The 17,805-nt window shown below is 42.9% G+C and overlaps 1 protein-coding gene across 1 annotated transcript in view; it reads left to right on the forward strand.

The window, feature by feature from the left end:
* Window positions 1–17,805, forward strand: part of ADAMTS19 (ADAM metallopeptidase with thrombospondin type 1 motif 19) — a 274,323-nt gene that overhangs the window by 192,286 nt on the left and 64,232 nt on the right. The window contains exons 12-14 of the mRNA XM_007056790.4: window positions 444–574; window positions 2,803–2,972; window positions 16,990–17,117. Of these exons, the coding sequence (XP_007056852.3) occupies window positions 444–574; window positions 2,803–2,972; window positions 16,990–17,117 (429 nt within the window). The remainder of the gene's footprint in view (window positions 1–443; window positions 575–2,802; window positions 2,973–16,989; window positions 17,118–17,805) is intronic.

Consider the following 17,805-nt stretch of genomic DNA (forward strand, 5'->3'; position numbering starts at 1 on the left):
TGTGTGCTACATTACATCAGTTTTCATTATAAATTGCAGAAATACATGTGAATGTATACATCAAGCCCAGCACTTCATGTAAGTGTATTGATATAGATAGATATGGATTATCTCTCAGCTGTATTGACTTTCATCCTCCTCACTTCAGTGCTTTTTTGGACTAGTTGAATGGTAGGGTAAGCCAAATGATCTTGAAGTCGATAATGGCGTGTTTTATGCAATAAGGACCAAGTGAAACTATCATGGACATCAGTGGAAAAATTCTATTGATTTTAAGGGGAGTTCGAACAGGCCCTAAATTCCCAGTATTTTCTTTGGCTTGATGTTTTTAAGAGTGTGTTCAATAAGCACTGCTTATGCTGTGCTAGCAGTGCAAATGGAAGACAATGAGTTATTTTGGATGTGCCTTGATTTATTCACCTGAGAGTTGACTTTTGGCATAGTGGTGTAAGGCTGGAGAATGTACCAGTAGAACATCTTTTCCTGAATATCTGGACGGGGAGTGGAGCACATGGAGCGCTTGCAGCAGAACTTGCAACACTGGAATCAGCAGTCGACAGCGCGAATGCACTGGGTAAAAAAAGTTCCATTTTCCTTTTCTGTGCTATAGAATTTCTCAGTAATGTTTAACTGTAGTCAAACCTGGTCATACACAGCTGTGCTAAATGTATACAATTCTTCTTTTTCCATAAATACTGAATAATGGGAAATAGGAGATTTCTAGGGTTTGGGAAGGTCAACCTTCCTCCAAAAAAATGGGGCACATGAGTTTGTCTTGCTAAGAAACAGCAGGAGATTTATTTATGTAAACTTGTCATGAGACCTAAAAAAAAATTCAGAGTGAATAAATTATTATATTATTTTTTCCTCTGTTTCTACGAGGACATAACTAAAATAAAATTGTAAGCTATTTGTTTTTCAAACTAATTTTCTGACTAATTTTGGCAAACTATTCTTCTTCTGGAGATTGTGCACAGTCAGTTCTTTGTGAGAACTCAATATCTGAGATTTGAGCTGGTTTTTTTACTTTTGATTGCATACACAAACCACTTTTTATGTTTTTGCTCATCCAACCAGGGAAGAGATCTTTTACCGTGAGGTTTCTGTTGCAAAACTTTACAAACAGAAGTTCACACTCCCTAAATATTTTCCAGTAGTCACTTACATTTTGTTATTTCCATGAACATTCCAGACAGGAAACTCATTTACGAGAATGTTTGTTAATAGCAAATATACCAGGAACAAACATAGTTGAAACTATTCATTTTAAAATCAAACAAATATTAATGAAAAACATTTTTGATTGTTTGCACAGCTCTGCTTATAATAACTATAATGGGGTGAGGGGAAGGTTGGTCTTCATTGTTGCTATCACCAGCTTCCGCGGTGCAAAAGTGTAGTGAGAGCAGCAAAGTTGGACCTATTGTAAAGTTTTCTGGAAGTACTGTATCAAAGAATACAAGTTTATTTTAAAGGTGACCTACAAAGGAAAAAATAAGTGAGTTCAGGCCTTTTAAATTTTTTTCACCTGAAAAAAATATCCAGAATATTAGGTCTTGTCCTCCATCTGTTTGCTGGAGGAGTCTTTGAAGGAGATGAGAACTGGACTGGGAATTGTCTTACCCTCAATTGGACAGATGCTTAAACCTTTCACAGAGAGATCTTTCCTCTCAACAGTTTTTACAAGCATTTAAGTTAAATAGGTATGAACAAAAACAAACAAAAAAAAGTTACCACATTGAAGGCAAGGAGTGTTTAACCACTGACTTCATTGGAGCCAGGATTTCACCCCAGAACTCTAAACCTATGGCTAAAAAAATACTGTCCCCTCTCAATTGCTCAACCCCATTTTTCCCTTGGTAGGAAAGGAGTATAAGAAGAGAAATAGTGGGGAGGGAAGTAGCGAGAACAGGAATGGGTAACATAAGTGGGAAGACAGAAAAAGATGGAGAAAAAGAGAGGAGAAACATACTAGAGATAGAGATAAATGGACAGAGGAGTTTGTAAAATCAAAGATGAGGAAAACATGGAAATGGGTGTACTGAACAAGGTATTCTGACAGAAAAGCCTTTTTTGCCCATGTGCAGAATTCTTCCCGAGCTCCCTTTCATGTGAATGTCACTTCTAGCTGTATTATAAGATGCCTGTAAGCTATTTCCAGCACTTAGGGATGTCTGAATTTCATTTTCACTAGTTTTCCAGGCAAGATTTTCCAATAGTTGCATACTCTCCAGTTTCTGCAGTCTGCTATTGCTCTTCCGTAATTAGCACCCATAGGAACAACTGAAAGGCCAGAAGAAAGTGTGTGTGTGAGTGGGGGGGCGGGGATTGGACTCGAAAACTGTAACAGTGCACCAGTAAATTGCAGAAAGCTGTAAATTTAAAGTACATGCAAGTGTTGTGCCCATTCCTTGATGATTTAGACTCAACTTTGGCTCAATCAGGAGCTGAAAAAAATCACCTGAATTATACTGAAAAAAGCAGCTGGAGATCTATAATAACCTGTCTTGAATACGTGGGCTGAACTTCCCTCTTCATCTGTTCCTAGGTGTAAATGAAAATTTGGAATTTGTGTATCTTTCTTAAGAGAATTGATGAAAAACAGAAGTCAAAGTTTTCTTAAGTTTCATTTTGTAGTTGGTGATTTTTTAAATGTGTTTTTAAGATAAACAATGTATTTCATCAAAAGATGTCTGTTTGTTAAAGCAAATTTTATATAGACTGAATGACGTGGACTGTGTTTTCAGAGTTCGGCAGAATGTCACCAACAAATAAAAGAGATGTCTGTTCCATCTTCTCTAGGCCAGGTCCTGAAGGAGATTGTCATGGACCCAGAATACAATACAAAATATGTGAGAATCCTTCTTGTCCTGCTGGAATGCCTACATTCAGGGACTGGCAATGTCAGGCCTTCGCTGTCAGACCTTCATATCAGAAGCATGTATTCCAGTGGCAGGCTGTTATAGATGAAGGTAAAAGTAAACTATAACCCATTTAACTTGTGATGTAGTTCTATGTATTAGATCCAATATCATAATGTCCATTTAGAAAGCAATATAAAAAAGAAAATTATAATGCATCAGGCTCAAGCTTAAAAATAAGTTCCATATTGAATCATTTAAATTTTACTGCTCTTCCATCATGCTAATAGCAGTTTCACGTATGTCCAGAGGCTTTTGTCTCATCTTTATATTGAAGTTGACCTTCCCAATGAACACATCTTCCATAAAATGAAATATCAATGGCACAAATGCAAAAAGAAATAGTGTAAAGTCTTCCATAAGCACACATTTCTAGCGGAACATCATCAAGATGTTAAAACTTGCATACCTTGGTTACACATCCAGTTACACAGTTGAAGAGAGAGTGGCGATCCTGTAGCTGGCATTGATTTCAGAGAAATGGAGGAGCGTGGCTTTAACATTTAGACACCCTAGATACCTTGTGCTGGATTTGGCAGAATCCAATGTCTAATGCATATTTTGGACTTGGGTCAGTTTCTTATAAATCTAGACAGCAACCATTTGGAATATTGCATGCATTGGTACAATGAAACAATGTTCCTTATTACCTTGAAGTGTGCACTCACCAAGGAAAGAGTGATACCAAATGTTTATGATATCTGTAAAGCTAAAGTTAGCACAAAATATTGACGGCCCAGAAAAGAAAATATTCTACCCGAGTCTGTGCTAGGAATGTGGATGATAGCTGCTATTATACTGAATTTCCTTTAAGTTTTGTCATATTGTATTTTCTTCAAAGAAATTAACTTGAGGATTTAAGTTACAAAAGCCATTTTTAAAATAATCAACTGTTGATAAACATATGACTTACTCATGCAATAATTATTGCGTATTAAAACTCATTCTGAGGTGTGAGATCATTTAGAAATGCTTTATTGCAATTTATAATGCAGCATTAAAAGAAAATGTCAGAATCATTCATATTAACAGCAATCATCCATGTCAGAAAGAATTATGTACCTACATCTTAAAATAACCTTTTTGATTTGCTAAGTGCTGAAGTTCTGAGGTCACTCACAAATTTATTCTGATGAATTGGTTGCTCAAAGGTGACTGTCAAAGCTTGCCAAGAGCAAAGCATCTCATGCAGTGAGCTTTTTAGTGGTCCTTTAACAGTTAAGTAAGATTAAACTCAAAATTTAGCTGCATGGGCCTTTAAATCTCACAACGAAAATAATCAGTTTGTCACACTGCTTAACTGAAGATGCAATCTGATGGTTAGGCCCAGGCTGAAGACTTTGGGTTAGGACTGAGGAGATCCGCACCTGTTCCAGCTTCACCCTGAATTCCCCCTTAGAAGAAGTAGGCAATCCTTCTTATCTATCATGGTGGCTTCTGATTGGCTACGGCCTCCTTCTAGCACCATCTCCAGCAGAGGCTGAGAAATCCTGGTACACCCTCTGCCAGTAAGATTTATAACACTGGGCTTTCCACAGTCAAAGTTGAGGGCAATAAACTCATTTTCATTATGTTTATACATTGATATACATTCAAGGGAAGAACTTTACTTCCTGGTATATTTTTAAAAATCCCTGTTGTACAAACAAATATTTCCTTATGCTATTTCTAAAACATAAGATGGAGACTGGTTTATGTTTTCTGTCAAGGGTTCCCTTTACAGCTGGGGTCACAAATCCTGTCACTGTTCAGTTGTGCCAGTTGAGGAGCAGGGGAAGTGAATGCCCTCCCCAAGGTTTTTGCAATTGCTCAAAGTTTTATAGGCTGCAGAGCTTAGGGTATGGTGTGACCACTTTTAACCAGTGGTCCTGTAGTAAATCAGTACAGCTGCTGCTGGAGCAATCTGGAGCATCACTCAAGCTGTCTGGTTGCAATGCCGCTGAAATTTGACCCAGCAGCCCCTCTGTGCAGACAGAGGAGCGGCCTGGGCAAATTTCAGTGAGTGGCATTGGAGACCTAGCACACAGGATCACACCACCAATCAAATTTGGCCTGGATGCCCTTTCATCCAGACAGTGGGGCAGCTTGGCCAAATGGTGTTGCAACTTGGCACACGAGGAGTCTCTCCTATACAGAAGAGTGCAGGGGAGTCCCCCAAGAACTTGAGTCCTGGTAACACCAGGGAACCAGTAAGTGAGAGGGAAGACTCTCTGGCTGAGGGAGACCCGGAGCTCTGGGGATAACAAGCATGGACCAGAATGAAGTCTCTACCAGGAGGAGGGACCAAAATTCCATTCTCCACACAAAGAAATATCTGAATTGGTGCCACTGTTCAGCAAGGTGCTCAGAAATACCAGTTTTAATTAAACACTGCAACTTCAAATGTAATTTCAGTTTACTTACATTACCAGTGTTTCTCACTATGTGAGCAACAGATTCTTTTTGAAAGAATTGTACATATTTTCAATGGGATTCAAAGAAATTAACATTTGTATATGACCCACTAGTTGGCAGAGGTATAGAATAAGTGTGACTGGTTCCCTCCAGAATACATTAAAGAAAGAGTAAATGAGATCATATTTTTAGATGAAAACAGTTTAATTGAATACGTTATCTGTGTGTTCACAAATACATACACAAATGTGCAAACAAACACAAGACATGCAAGATCTTTGACAGCTTCCCAATTGGGGAATGTGAAGTTTGTGAACTATGACTTCTTTTAATTGGAATCTCTATAGTATGGAAGGATCTTTTTCCATATATTCAGTGCTGCACCTTCGTCTGGTGTCCAAGTTTCTTCTTTGTTGAAGGTGGGTGTGGTATCCCACCTACACTGTATAATATTATATTTACATTGCATATATGAATATATATAAAATATATGAATATATATATATATAATGGCCTTGTGCCTTGCCTCGCCTCAGGCTCCAAGATCAATGAAGCCCCTTTATTTAAGAAGAACAGAAATCAGAGAAAAATAAATGAGAAATTGTAGAAATAATAAATATGGGGCTAAAGGCAAGTTGTAATTTGGAACCATGGGGTCTTCTTTTAATTTAAATTTCAAGTCACAATTCTTCAGTCAGAAAATGAAGATGGGGTACAACTGTCAAAAAGACAAGTGGCACTGCACAAAAAAAGAAACGAATACAGAAATGTGCATAAAAAAGTGGTGTCCCATAGTTCATTTACTGTGTCTCTCTCACAGGGTCCCATTTCATTTAAACTAAGGGTCATTTTATCTTTTAATTTCCTACCGTCTATGTTTGTAATGTGTTGATTCACTCAACGCTTGTATTTGACATACAAATAAAACGTGGTGCCTGTAGTGGGCATTATATGTTAATCAAAAGCTTGACAGGGGTACTTTAAGTTGAAATATCCTATATAGCTTTTGCAGCATAAGCATTATTGAGTTATTAAGTGTAATTTAAAGATTGAACAAATACATGGGGAATGAAGACACACCACACAGAACATGGGTTTAAGCAGCAGGCTGTGACTTTACTGAACTAAATTAACACTAGGTTGAACAGCACCCAAAACCTTGCCAAACAAAACTGTGGTCCAGTGTAGATATTCATGGCTTTACAACAAGAGGTCTAACACCCTTGGCCTAGCCCACTAAGTCACTGAAGGATGTAGTCAACCAGGGCCGGCTCTAGGTTTTTTGCCGCCCTGTGCAAAAACATTTTTGGCCTCCCCCGCGCCCTTTTTTTTTTTGCTTTTACACATGTTGGCATTTTGCAATGTTTTTGTTTTGTTTTGACTGTTTACAATTTTTTAAAAAATGAAAACAGAGAATTTGTAGTTAGTGAAATAAAACAATTTTCTACTTGCATACTCTTTTAATTTTAACAAAATCACAATTACAGACAATTTGGATTCAACTATACACTGTAATGTATCTTCCGGTGCGCCCAGTTTTTCATAAATTAGAAGAGTTTATATGAACTGAATTTTTCTGATTTTTATACTTGCGTAGTCTTTTAATAATTCAGTGAAATCTAAATTTTTTGCAATGGTAGTTTCAATTTAAATTAATTCGAGTTCTGACAAATGATTCTGAGACATGGTGGACCTCAAATAATTTTTTAGTAATTTCAGTTTTGAGAAACTGCACTCACCAGAAGCCACTGATACTGGTAATATTAAAAGAATGCGTAATGCTATAGCAGTGTTTGGAGTGAAAAAAACATTTCTTGATATAAATTCTAATACTTTTAGAGGAGAAGTTTGGGGACGTATTAGCTCAGATAAAGCTATGAATTCATCATACAATTCTACTCCATCGATGTCAGCAGTGTTATCAGTACTGAGAGCTAAATGTAGGTCTTGGCAGTGCTTCATGAGGTCTTCTTTGGAAAACTGATTTTTAATATTTCCAATATCATATAAAAATTCAAAAGTTTCATAATGACCATGCAACTGATAAAATCTTTCTTCAATGGAAGTTATAGCTACATCCAAAAACAAAAATCTACATCTTTGGTCTGTGAATACACGAACCATGATCTATTAATTTATTCCCCATTTTTCATTTTTTTCTTCATACTGGATGGCATAAATCGACAATTCGACTAATTAAATGGATATTCAGATGTAGGATCTAGTTTTGAAGGACCTTTTTCACAATAATTATTAGCATTGCAGCAGTAATTATTGTTGGCCATGTACTTGGATCCAATCCTAAGTCAGTCTCTCCACCTTCCATTAATTGTTCTTCAGTTTTAGATTTGGATAACAGTTCTTTGTTTCTGGACTCTTCAGCTGAAGAAGTAAATTTTTGGATGGATTGTGATTGTTTGTCTTCATCAGTTAGTGAAGATAATCTTTGGTCGGATTGTTGTTCATCTTTATCAGTTGATAAAGATAATCTTTGGTTTGATTGGTCTTCATCAGTTGATGAATAATCACTTTCAATGCATTGCTTAGAGCTTTCTCCTTGATTGTCGACTTTTTAAAAATACTTATTTGAAATACGAGATAGTTTTTCTAATTTTTTGCTGTTTCTCTCTTTGTTGCCGGTAGACAGCACCGGAAAATCGTTTTCATTTTTGTCCCGGCATTTTAGCCATATAACCACTGACACTGACGTAACACGGAAATTGGGGCAAATGGCGCCAATAGGGCGGCACAGTACACACAAGTAATCATGATTCCTGATTTAATTAATCAATAACCGTTAATGTTTACACATTTACGCACATTCACATTATGAGTGACTGTGTCACAACGTGACATGATATTTTTCACGTCATGCTGCTATCGCAGTACTGGAGATTTTTTTGATCTTCATGTATTATTTTTTTTCCGTACATTGGTGGATTTTTAAAAAAAAAAAGGAGGGCCAGAATGCCGCCCCTGGAAATGTGCCACCCCAAGCTTGCTTTGCTGGTGGCTAGAGCCAGTCTTGTAGTCAACTGTTGAGATCCCTTTGTCACTCTCCCCTCTCATGCAAGCAAATGAGGGTAGAGATGAGGGATACATACTAGATAATGATCCCTGCTAGATCTCAAGAGATTTCATCATCTTCCACAAAATTAGAGTTACCATCCGTCTGTATTTCCCTGTGCTCAGGTTTAGGAGCTAGCCAACGGACACCTACCATAACCCTGCACTGGGCCAAACTGAAAGCTACAACAATTCAGAAAGTCCTACGCACCCAAGTAGGCCTCCTGGGTTCTGTGAAGAAGTGGAAAACCCTCAGAGCAACAGTTAATTCTGTCCTGAGGGAAAGGTCCTTTCTGCACCTCTGCTGCCCCTGTGGGTTTGATCAAGCTATTTCCATGGTACACCAGGAGACCCAAGTTCTGCCACATTTAACTCACAGGGATGCATGGCAGGTGATCGCATGACTGTCTTTGCTGACTCCCAAGCCCAAAGAGGGGTTTCTGTACTGTGAAGAGGGGGCAGGCCATCAACCAATCCTGAGTAGCCATTTCCCCTAAACCAGCCATTTGGGCACTCAGGGATTGATTCAAGTGCCCCACTCTATCCCCACCTCAACCTCACTCTCTCCCTTCCCCTCCAAGCTGAACATAGCCACATGGATTGAGGGAGGGGTGGGACTTTCCCCTCACCCAGGCAGCACAAGGGAGTCTGCCGATCCAGTCAACCAACCACCCACTGAGACTGGAAGGCAGTTTAAACTTTAAATATCAGTATTGTGCGCATGTCAGTAAGTGGAAAGTTATTATTTGATAATCTAAATGTAATTCAAGGAGTTGGCTCTGGATCTGTAAAGTCCTATGTGGCTTGCATCATGACGGCTCAAGAGACCACTGTCTTTGTCTGTCCCATTACAGCAGTTGAAGTTCACTGGGGTCACATATGCTGGGGTCACATATGCTGGCAACTCTAAATTTAAAGATCTGGAGGATGTCTATAAGAAAGGATGTTCCAGTGATTAGGGCACTAGTCTGTGACTCAGGAGACATGGAGTCAATTTCCATCTCTGCCACAACTTTCCTGTGTGACCTTGGCAAGGCACTTAGTCTTGCTCTGCCTCAGTTCATCATCTGTAAAATGGGGATAATAGCCCTACCTAACAGAGTGTAATGAGATTAAATACATTAAAGATTGTGAGGCACTCAGATACTACAGTAATGAGCACCATGTAGGTGTCTAAGATAGATATTACTCAGTGGAGCCCCTTTGGTTCTGGAATTCACTGTCTCAATGGGTCAGCCAGAGACAGATTCTCTTGACCTTTGGGGCTTGATGAAAGGTCCATCTCTTTGGTTTTTGTCTGAGGATAATGATTGTCTCGTTTAATAGTGAGTGTCGTCCTTCAAATATTGATAATGGTCAACAAGGTATGCTTACTATTTTTAATATTGTTCAACATACAGCCATTCTGCGATAGTGTATTTATCGATAAAAAGTAATAAGTGATTGCATAGTCCTTTCTAGATTTTGCATATGAATCTAAATTCTACCACTGTAATAATTACTTCAGACGAAATCCTGATTCCCCCCTTGGTAGTTCTGTGCTGGGCAGGGGAAGGATGGATTCTTCCCTCAGTTTGCATAGTGGAAACAGAGATTCTATCTGCCATGAAGCCTCAGGGCTGCAGTAGTCTGCAGTAGTCCATTGCATGGACAGCCTATGATCCAAGTAGTCCTGGATTCAACTTCCCTAATTAATCTGATGCAAAGTTGTGCTTCGTGATACACAACTGGTATGGACTTCTTCAATTTGAAAAATTAACAAATAATAAAGGGCCTCATTCGGTCACCTTTCTGCTGAATAGTACCTCGCTTATGGAGTAGTCCTCACTGGAGTAGGTGCTACAGAAGTAATATTCATGAACTGAGAAGGGAGTTAGGTAACTAGAGTATGTGAAGGTTATAGCTATCTTTTCCAAATTAGTATTGTATAAGTTATAGGTGGGGTTTGAAATGGATAATTCAGAATACCATTCTGAAGGGAGAATAATAATTATATAATTAAAAATGCTGATATATGCTCTCCAGAAGAGAGTCAGTATTCTATGACTTGGCTAAAAAATTTTTTAAAGGGTGAAAAGTTCAGCTCAAGTACGCTTTCTAATTTGACAGCGATGTGAACCCTTGATATTTGATAAAGCCATTCACGAAGCCAAAGGCCTCTAAGATTCTATCTAGAAGTCAGTATGGTACAGAGACAGACAGTACATGTGACTAAGTGAAATTAATTTTAAAGGCAGAATTGTAATTATATTTGTCAAAAAATCTGCAAACAGTTTGGGAGTAAAATTGAAAGGCTAATTGTAAACAAAGATATGAACATGTGGTTCAATTTTTTGTTCCATTTTGCCAGTGACAGGGCTGTTAAATCTTTTATCTTTGATTGCTTTGGCAATGATAGCACAAAGTGCATTGTTTGTAAAGCTGTTATGTTTGTGAAAAGCAGCCTTTTGATAAGATCATTTTTTAGGATTTTAGAATTAAAAAAAATCAATTTGCATAATTATTCATACAGTATTTTTCAAAAAATAGATGTAAAAGCAGTAAGGAAACCCCCTGGCTTGTCGGAAAGCATTTCCAGTTCTTTGTAAATGTGTGTGTGTGGTTCTTTTGGACTTGTATTTAAGAATAAATGCTTTTTTTTGACGTGCATAGTTAAAAAATCCAGAATGTGTTAAGTTCTTTTTTTAAGCAGTATTTTTGATCTGTCAGAAGTATAGCAAGATAAAAGTGTAGGTTCTTCTTCAAGTGATGGTCCCTATGCGTATTCCAAATGCGGGTACTCTTGTGCACCATGAGCTGAAGCCAGAACTTTTCAGCAGTAGTGCCCATTGACCCGCACGGGCATCTTACGTTGTCACGTGCTCCAGGCAAGGTTTTAAGAGGTCGTGTAGGGCGATGCGCCCTCAGTTCCCTGTTCCTGCATGGTTGGAGTCGGAATCCTCTCCTCGCACTCGTAGTTGCTATGAGAGCGATAGTCCATTTGTAAATAGCTAGTTCCATTTCTTTCTTTAGTAGTTCTGTAAATAATGTAAATAGTTAATGTAGCTAGTTGTCCTTAATGGGGACCACCCCGACCTAGCTGGGGGACTATGTCTCACAATCAGAGGTTTAAAAACTGTGCCTTGTGCCCTCACTCATTCTCAGTGAGCAGTGAACACACACGTGGCCTCTACTGTCTGTAAGAGGCTCACCTTGCAATGTGCTGTGACATCTTAAAGTCCTTTTCATTGTAGACCCGTGACAGCCATGCCTTGTGACTTCCCAAGTTTCTCGTGGAAGAAGTGCTCTGGCCTCATGCAGAGTCCAGTCCCAGACTGTCAGTACAGGCTCTGCACTGCCCTTCACTGGCAGCGAACCACCCTCTACCCTCTGCCTGGATCTGCCAGCACCGCCAACACATGACAAGGTGATGAAGGAGTATCACAAGCTCTTTTGCGCATTGCTAAAATGCACTGCATTCCCTCCCTGAGCCAGGCCCAGTCACGTGAGAGGTTGTGTGAGGTCCCCGCCATGCCACCCCCTAAGGCAGGGGGCAAGGCCAAGTGCAAGAGAGAGGCACCAGCACCGTTGGTCTCGGTGCCAATTGAGCCGTAGGACAGCCCACTGATACGTCCCCCTCAGTCCCGGCAGGAATCACTGGGCTCTGCTCTGCACAACTCCTCTTGGTTCAGCGGCTAGCGGGATGTGTCCTGGATATTGGCATGGGTGGAACCGCTGATCCCTGCAGCACACTTAGACCTTCTGTACCCACCCTTGCCACTTCTCTTCACTCTGAAGCCTCTTACACTGGCGGATGCACCGATCCTCCTCAGCCTGGACCTGCCTCCATAGGTCGCGGCACTGCCTGCACCGATGGCTCTGCCACTTCCGGAGGTCTCTTTGGACTCAGAGGGCTTCTCAGCGGAAGAGCCGTCCCTCTCCCCAGTTTCCTGGCAGTTTCAGATTCCCAAGCGCATCTGCCACACCAGACAGGTTGCGCTTTGATCCCATCAGGGTGGTATCTGTGCCCTTGGGGCATACAGTACCCCCAGGACCCGGCCTCATAGAAGGAATGGCCCACTTGGGACCCTTATCACCAGCTGTACCCACCATTGGTGGTCTCGCACCATTCCACTGGGTCCCTCCACTGGAGCCACCGGGCTTGGACCTAGAAGAGGACTTAGAGCATGACCCGGTACTGCCAGTGTCCCCGGTCCCGATGGTGGCCTCCTCTTCTCTGGATGAGACCATGAGCCCATCTACTCTCTCCACCAATACCAGGAGTTGCTGCAGAGGTGGGTCCTCAACTTATGTATCCCCCTGTAGGAGGTCCAGGACCAACCTCACCAGCTGCTGGACATCCTTCAACCTCGGGGACCGACGTGCATTGCTCTTCCCATCAACAAGGCCATCTTGCAACCTGCACGGGCAGCGTGGCACATGCCAGTCTCCTGCATCCTAAGCCCCAAGAGCAGGGAGCATAGACACTTTGTACTGGCTATGGGGCATGACTATTTTTTTCCCATGCCCCCCTGCCACGCTGGTAGTGCATTCAGCCACAGAACAGACACACCAACACACTACTTCCACCCATTGAGATAAGGCGGCGAAGTGACTGGACCTCATGGGCAGCAGTTCTGTATGTTGAACTATTAGGCTCTGCTGGCAAAGTATGATTTTAATAATTATGCAAAGCTGGCAGAGTTCTTGGAGGACATCACATAGGACTAGTGACAGCAGTTCCAGGCCCTGCTGGAGGAAGGCCGTCTAACAGCCAAGGTCAGCCTCCAGGCTGTGGGGGACATGTCCTCCCATTCTCTGGCCACGGGCATTGTGATACGATGGGAAGTGTGGCTGCAATCCTCAGTTTTTCCCGGGGAGGTCCAATCCACCATCCAGGACCTCCCCTTTGACTAGGACAAGCTGTTCTCTGCCAAAACGGATGAAGCTCTGCACTCCCTGAAGGACTCAAGAGCAACTCTCCAGTCCCCTGCACCCCTACCCAACATACCAGCCCACTCGGCCTGATGGTGCTCTAGACCCAAGCACCTGCACCCATCTGCCATGGCCACCTCCTCCACCGTGCGACGGCACCAATCAAAGGCCCAATTCTGATGCATTGGTTGTGATCTGTGAACCCACCACATCACTACCTAAGGCCCACAATGGATAGTTGGAAAGTGGAGATCGTTTACTCGATAGAGTTCCTCACCTTCTCCTCCTATTGGAGCCCCCTAGTATGCCTACAGGGAGCCTCACCCATGCACCCTCTTCCAACACAAGGTAGATGCCCTCCTCATGAAGGGTGTGATTGAACCCATGCCTGCCCCCTTCATTGGCAAGGGCTTTTACTCCCTGTACTTTCTCATCCCGAAGAAGAGCAGGGGCCTCCACCCTATCCTTGATCTCCACCTACTCAACACTTTCATCAGAAAGTTTAAGTTATGTATCATAATGCTCGCATCCATCATTCCCTCACTCCCCCAGTGTGTGTGGTTCACAGCCCTCAACATGAAAGACACATACTTCCATATCAGCATCCATCCGGCCCACCACAAAGTCTTCCGCATAGGTGACAATCACTGTCAATTCAAGGTTCTTCCCTTCAGCATCGCGTTTGCCCCCAGGCTCTTTACCAAGGTATTTGTGGTTGTAGCAGCCCACCTTCTCCGGCTGGCTACTTTGCGTTCCCTTACTTGGATGACTGGCTCCTGGTGGCACTATCCCTTGCCAAGATGGCAGCGGCTGTCGCCATGCTCCACTCGCTCCTTGCCTTTCTGGGCATCTGTGTCAATGACAAGAAATCCTTTCTTCTCCCGATGCAGACAATCCATTTAACTGGAGCGCGCCTGGAGTCTATAGCAGTGCGAGCCTTCCTCCCAGCAGATCGCTTTGCCACCCTCACAGCTCTTGTGACAACCCTGCACTGTAACCAGCGCACAACAGTATGCCGTTGTCTGTGCCTCATCGACCACATGGAGGCCTGCACCCATGTGACACCACACACTCTTCTCCACATCCGCTGTCTACAGCTGTGGCGCCTCTCAGTCTTCAGGCTCTATGTCACCCACCTGGACTCTCCGTTGATTGTCCCAAGTTGTGTCTGCACCTCCCTCACCTAGTGGACCAATCCTGTTTGCCACTCCATCCTTATGGTCACCCTTACTACAGATACCTCCCTGGCAAGGTGAGGTGCACACTTAGATGGCCGTGCCACGCAGGGGACATGGACTCCCAGAGAAGCATGCATGCACATCAACATTCTGGAGCTGTGCATGGTCCACCTTACTTGTCACACGTTCCTGCCTCTGCTCCACAATCAACATGTCTAGATTCTCTCGGACAACACCACCACAGTGGCATACACAAACAAACAAGACAGCACCAGGTCCTGGCCACTCTGCATGGAGGCCATCCATTTCTGGAACTGGTGTTTCTGCCACTACATTGTGCCCCACGCAGCATACCTTCTGGGGGGCCCAGAACCCCCTGGCAGATGCACTCAGCCACACCTGGTACCTCAACCATGAGTGGGAACTCCACGACCCCACTCTCTGCTCCATCTGTTGTGCCTCACTGGGAACTCAAGCAAACCACAAATTCCCCTCTACTGCTCCAGGGGGACGAGGGGTTGAGACTCCGAAGGTGTTGGCCTCTAGTACTCCTTTCCGCTGTTCCCCTCCACCCTCAGATTCCTGCGTAAGATCCCCCGAGACGAAGCCACATTCATCCTGGTAGCCCTGTGCTGGCCCCAACAGTTCTGGTTTCCTGATTTACTCAAACTGTCGGCCCACTCACCAATCAGCCACTCCACCCTGCCAGGCCTCCTCACCCACGACAACAGCAGAGTTCGACACCCCCAACACAGGCCCGCTTGAGCTGACAGCTGACAGCCTGGGTTTTGGATGGGGCTCACACGTAAACAATGTCTGTTTGTCATCCGTCTGCTTTGTACTTATGCACAGCAGATGGGACGCCATATGGATGTGCTATGCCATGAAGTGGAAGCGCTTCACTTCCTGGGTGCAACACCACCACCTTCCCCACTAGGCCATCTCCTGGAGCGTAAGAACTCAGGCCTCTCACTCAGCTCGATCTGTGTCCACCTCACGGCACTTAGTGCCTTCCTCCCTCCACTGGATGGACAGTTGGTGTTTACCCACCCAACCACTACCTGGTTTCTGAAGGGCCTGATGAACTGCTTCCCACCGGTCCTTACCACTACTCCACCCCTGAGACCTTAATCTTGTGCCATCTGCCCTCACCAAGCCTCCCTTCAAATCACTGGCCATATGCTCCCTCACACATCTATCCATGAAGGTCCTCTTGTGGCCATCACTTCCACCCAGCTTGTCAGCGAATTGGCGGCCATGATGGCTGACCCCTCCCTGCCCCCCATATAAAATTTTCCATAGGACAAAGTCTCCCTGTGCCTTCACCCTAAGTTCCTCCCAAAACTTCTTTCTGATTTCCATCTCAACCAGTCCATCCAGCTCCCGGTCGTCCATCCTATGTCACACACCACTCCCACGGACAGGACACTGCATTACCTGGATGTCCACAGGGCACTGGCCTTCTACTTGGACAGGACTCATGCATTCTGCACCTCCCCATGCCTCTTCATGGCCATTGCAGAATGGTCAAAAGGGCAAGCCCTTTCCTCGCAGCACATATCCAAATGGATCCCTAAGTGCATTACTGAATGCTCTGTATGCTCCCACACTGCCCAGCAGGATCATGGCTCATTCCACAGTGGCACACACAACGACTGCCGCCTCCCTGTCAGATGTCCCCTGGCATGAGATCTGTTGTGCTCCATCCACACCTTCATAGCGCACTATACCATCAACCAGTGGGCAGATGCAGATCCAACCGTAGGTCTTGCCGTCCTGCAGTCGGCCTTACCTATCATGTCCTCAAACCCACCTCCAAGCTGTGCTTCATACTCACCTGCATATGAAATACATATAGGGACCATCACTTGAAGAAGAAGAGTTACTTGTAACTGGAGGTTCTTCGAGATGTGTGGTCCCTATTTGTATTCCAATACCCGCCCACCATCCTCTTTGCTGTGGACCTCCTATTCAGCCGGAAGAGGGAGATTGAGGGTGCATCTCCCCACACAACCTCTTATAACCTCTTCTGGAGAGCGTGGCAAAGTAAGGTGCCCGTGCGGGACAACAGACACTGCTGCTGAAAACGTTCAGATCCAGCGCATGGTGTGCATGCGCACCCACTTTTGGAATACAGATAGGGACCACACATCTTAAAGAACCTCCAGATACAGGTAAGTAATCTCCTCTTTCAACCAAAATATTAGACAGCTAACATGTGCATATTCTTCTAATTGTAGCAGTTAACATGACATGAGTATTATGTAGACTGAAGTTTTTAATACAGTTGTTTACTAACAGGAAAAAGAGCTGTAGTTTACCAAACAGAAGAAAGATTCAGTATCTTTTTTCCCCATTTGTATTAAATAAAATGAAATAAGTTTTTGTTATAATTAACATTGATTAATATAAAGAAAGCTGTGCGCCACCACCAAAAACATTGGTTTGGAAGAAGTTTACTTTGATTAAATCAGTTTTACTAACTTGGCATTTTTTTTCACCAATTTCTATTAAAGAAAAGCCTTGTGCATTATATTGTTCCCCTGTTGGAAAGGATCAGCCTATTCTTCTAACAGAAAAGGTGATGGATGGGACGACTTGTGGTCAGCATGGATTAGATATCTGCGCAAATGGTAGATGCCAGGTATAAATCAATTCTTTAGACTCAGCTTTTAACATACTGTACATACGTGTTAATTCTGGTAGAATATTGCATAAGAAATGTCCAGAGCTGGGTCACTGCCTTCCTCTTATATCTACATATAAAACGTAATATTTTAAATTCATTTCACTTATTACAATATGTTACGTGGCGCAGTACCTGAAGGACTAGCTGGGGCTGGGGAAAGACAGTACAGAAAATGTATACATTCAGATGAGCAGATCTTTAACAACACTTAGTGGGGATGAGGCAATGGATGATTGATTTCATTGTCTTGAAGAGGGGCTCATCTTTCAGAAGCAAGGGAAACACTGATGTAGAGTGTGCATGTATATTTAATTCAGCCTGATTTCCAGAAATACAGAATTATAGGTCAAGATAAACAACAACCCCAGGGCCTGAATCATGTATAATAAAAGCTTAATACTAATTCTGTGCCTACCACTGAATTGCCGCCGCGGGATGCGGACTGCCGCCCCATTCTCATTGCCGCCCCAAGCAAGTGCTTGGAAAGCTGGTGCCTGGAGCCGGCCCTATGTGCATATTCCTTAAAGTTTATGCCTTAAAGTTTCACTTGGTACATGGAAATTTGTATCTCTACTGCTCTTTCTTTGTCTCATTTGGTGGTCCTTTGTCCTCCTCACTCCTTTTTAGTCCCAGAGGTTTCTTT

Source organism: Chelonia mydas, chromosome 5 (assembly GCF_015237465.2).
Source record: "Chelonia mydas isolate rCheMyd1 chromosome 5, rCheMyd1.pri.v2, whole genome shotgun sequence".
Lineage (NCBI taxonomy): Eukaryota > Metazoa > Chordata > Testudines > Cheloniidae > Chelonia > Chelonia mydas.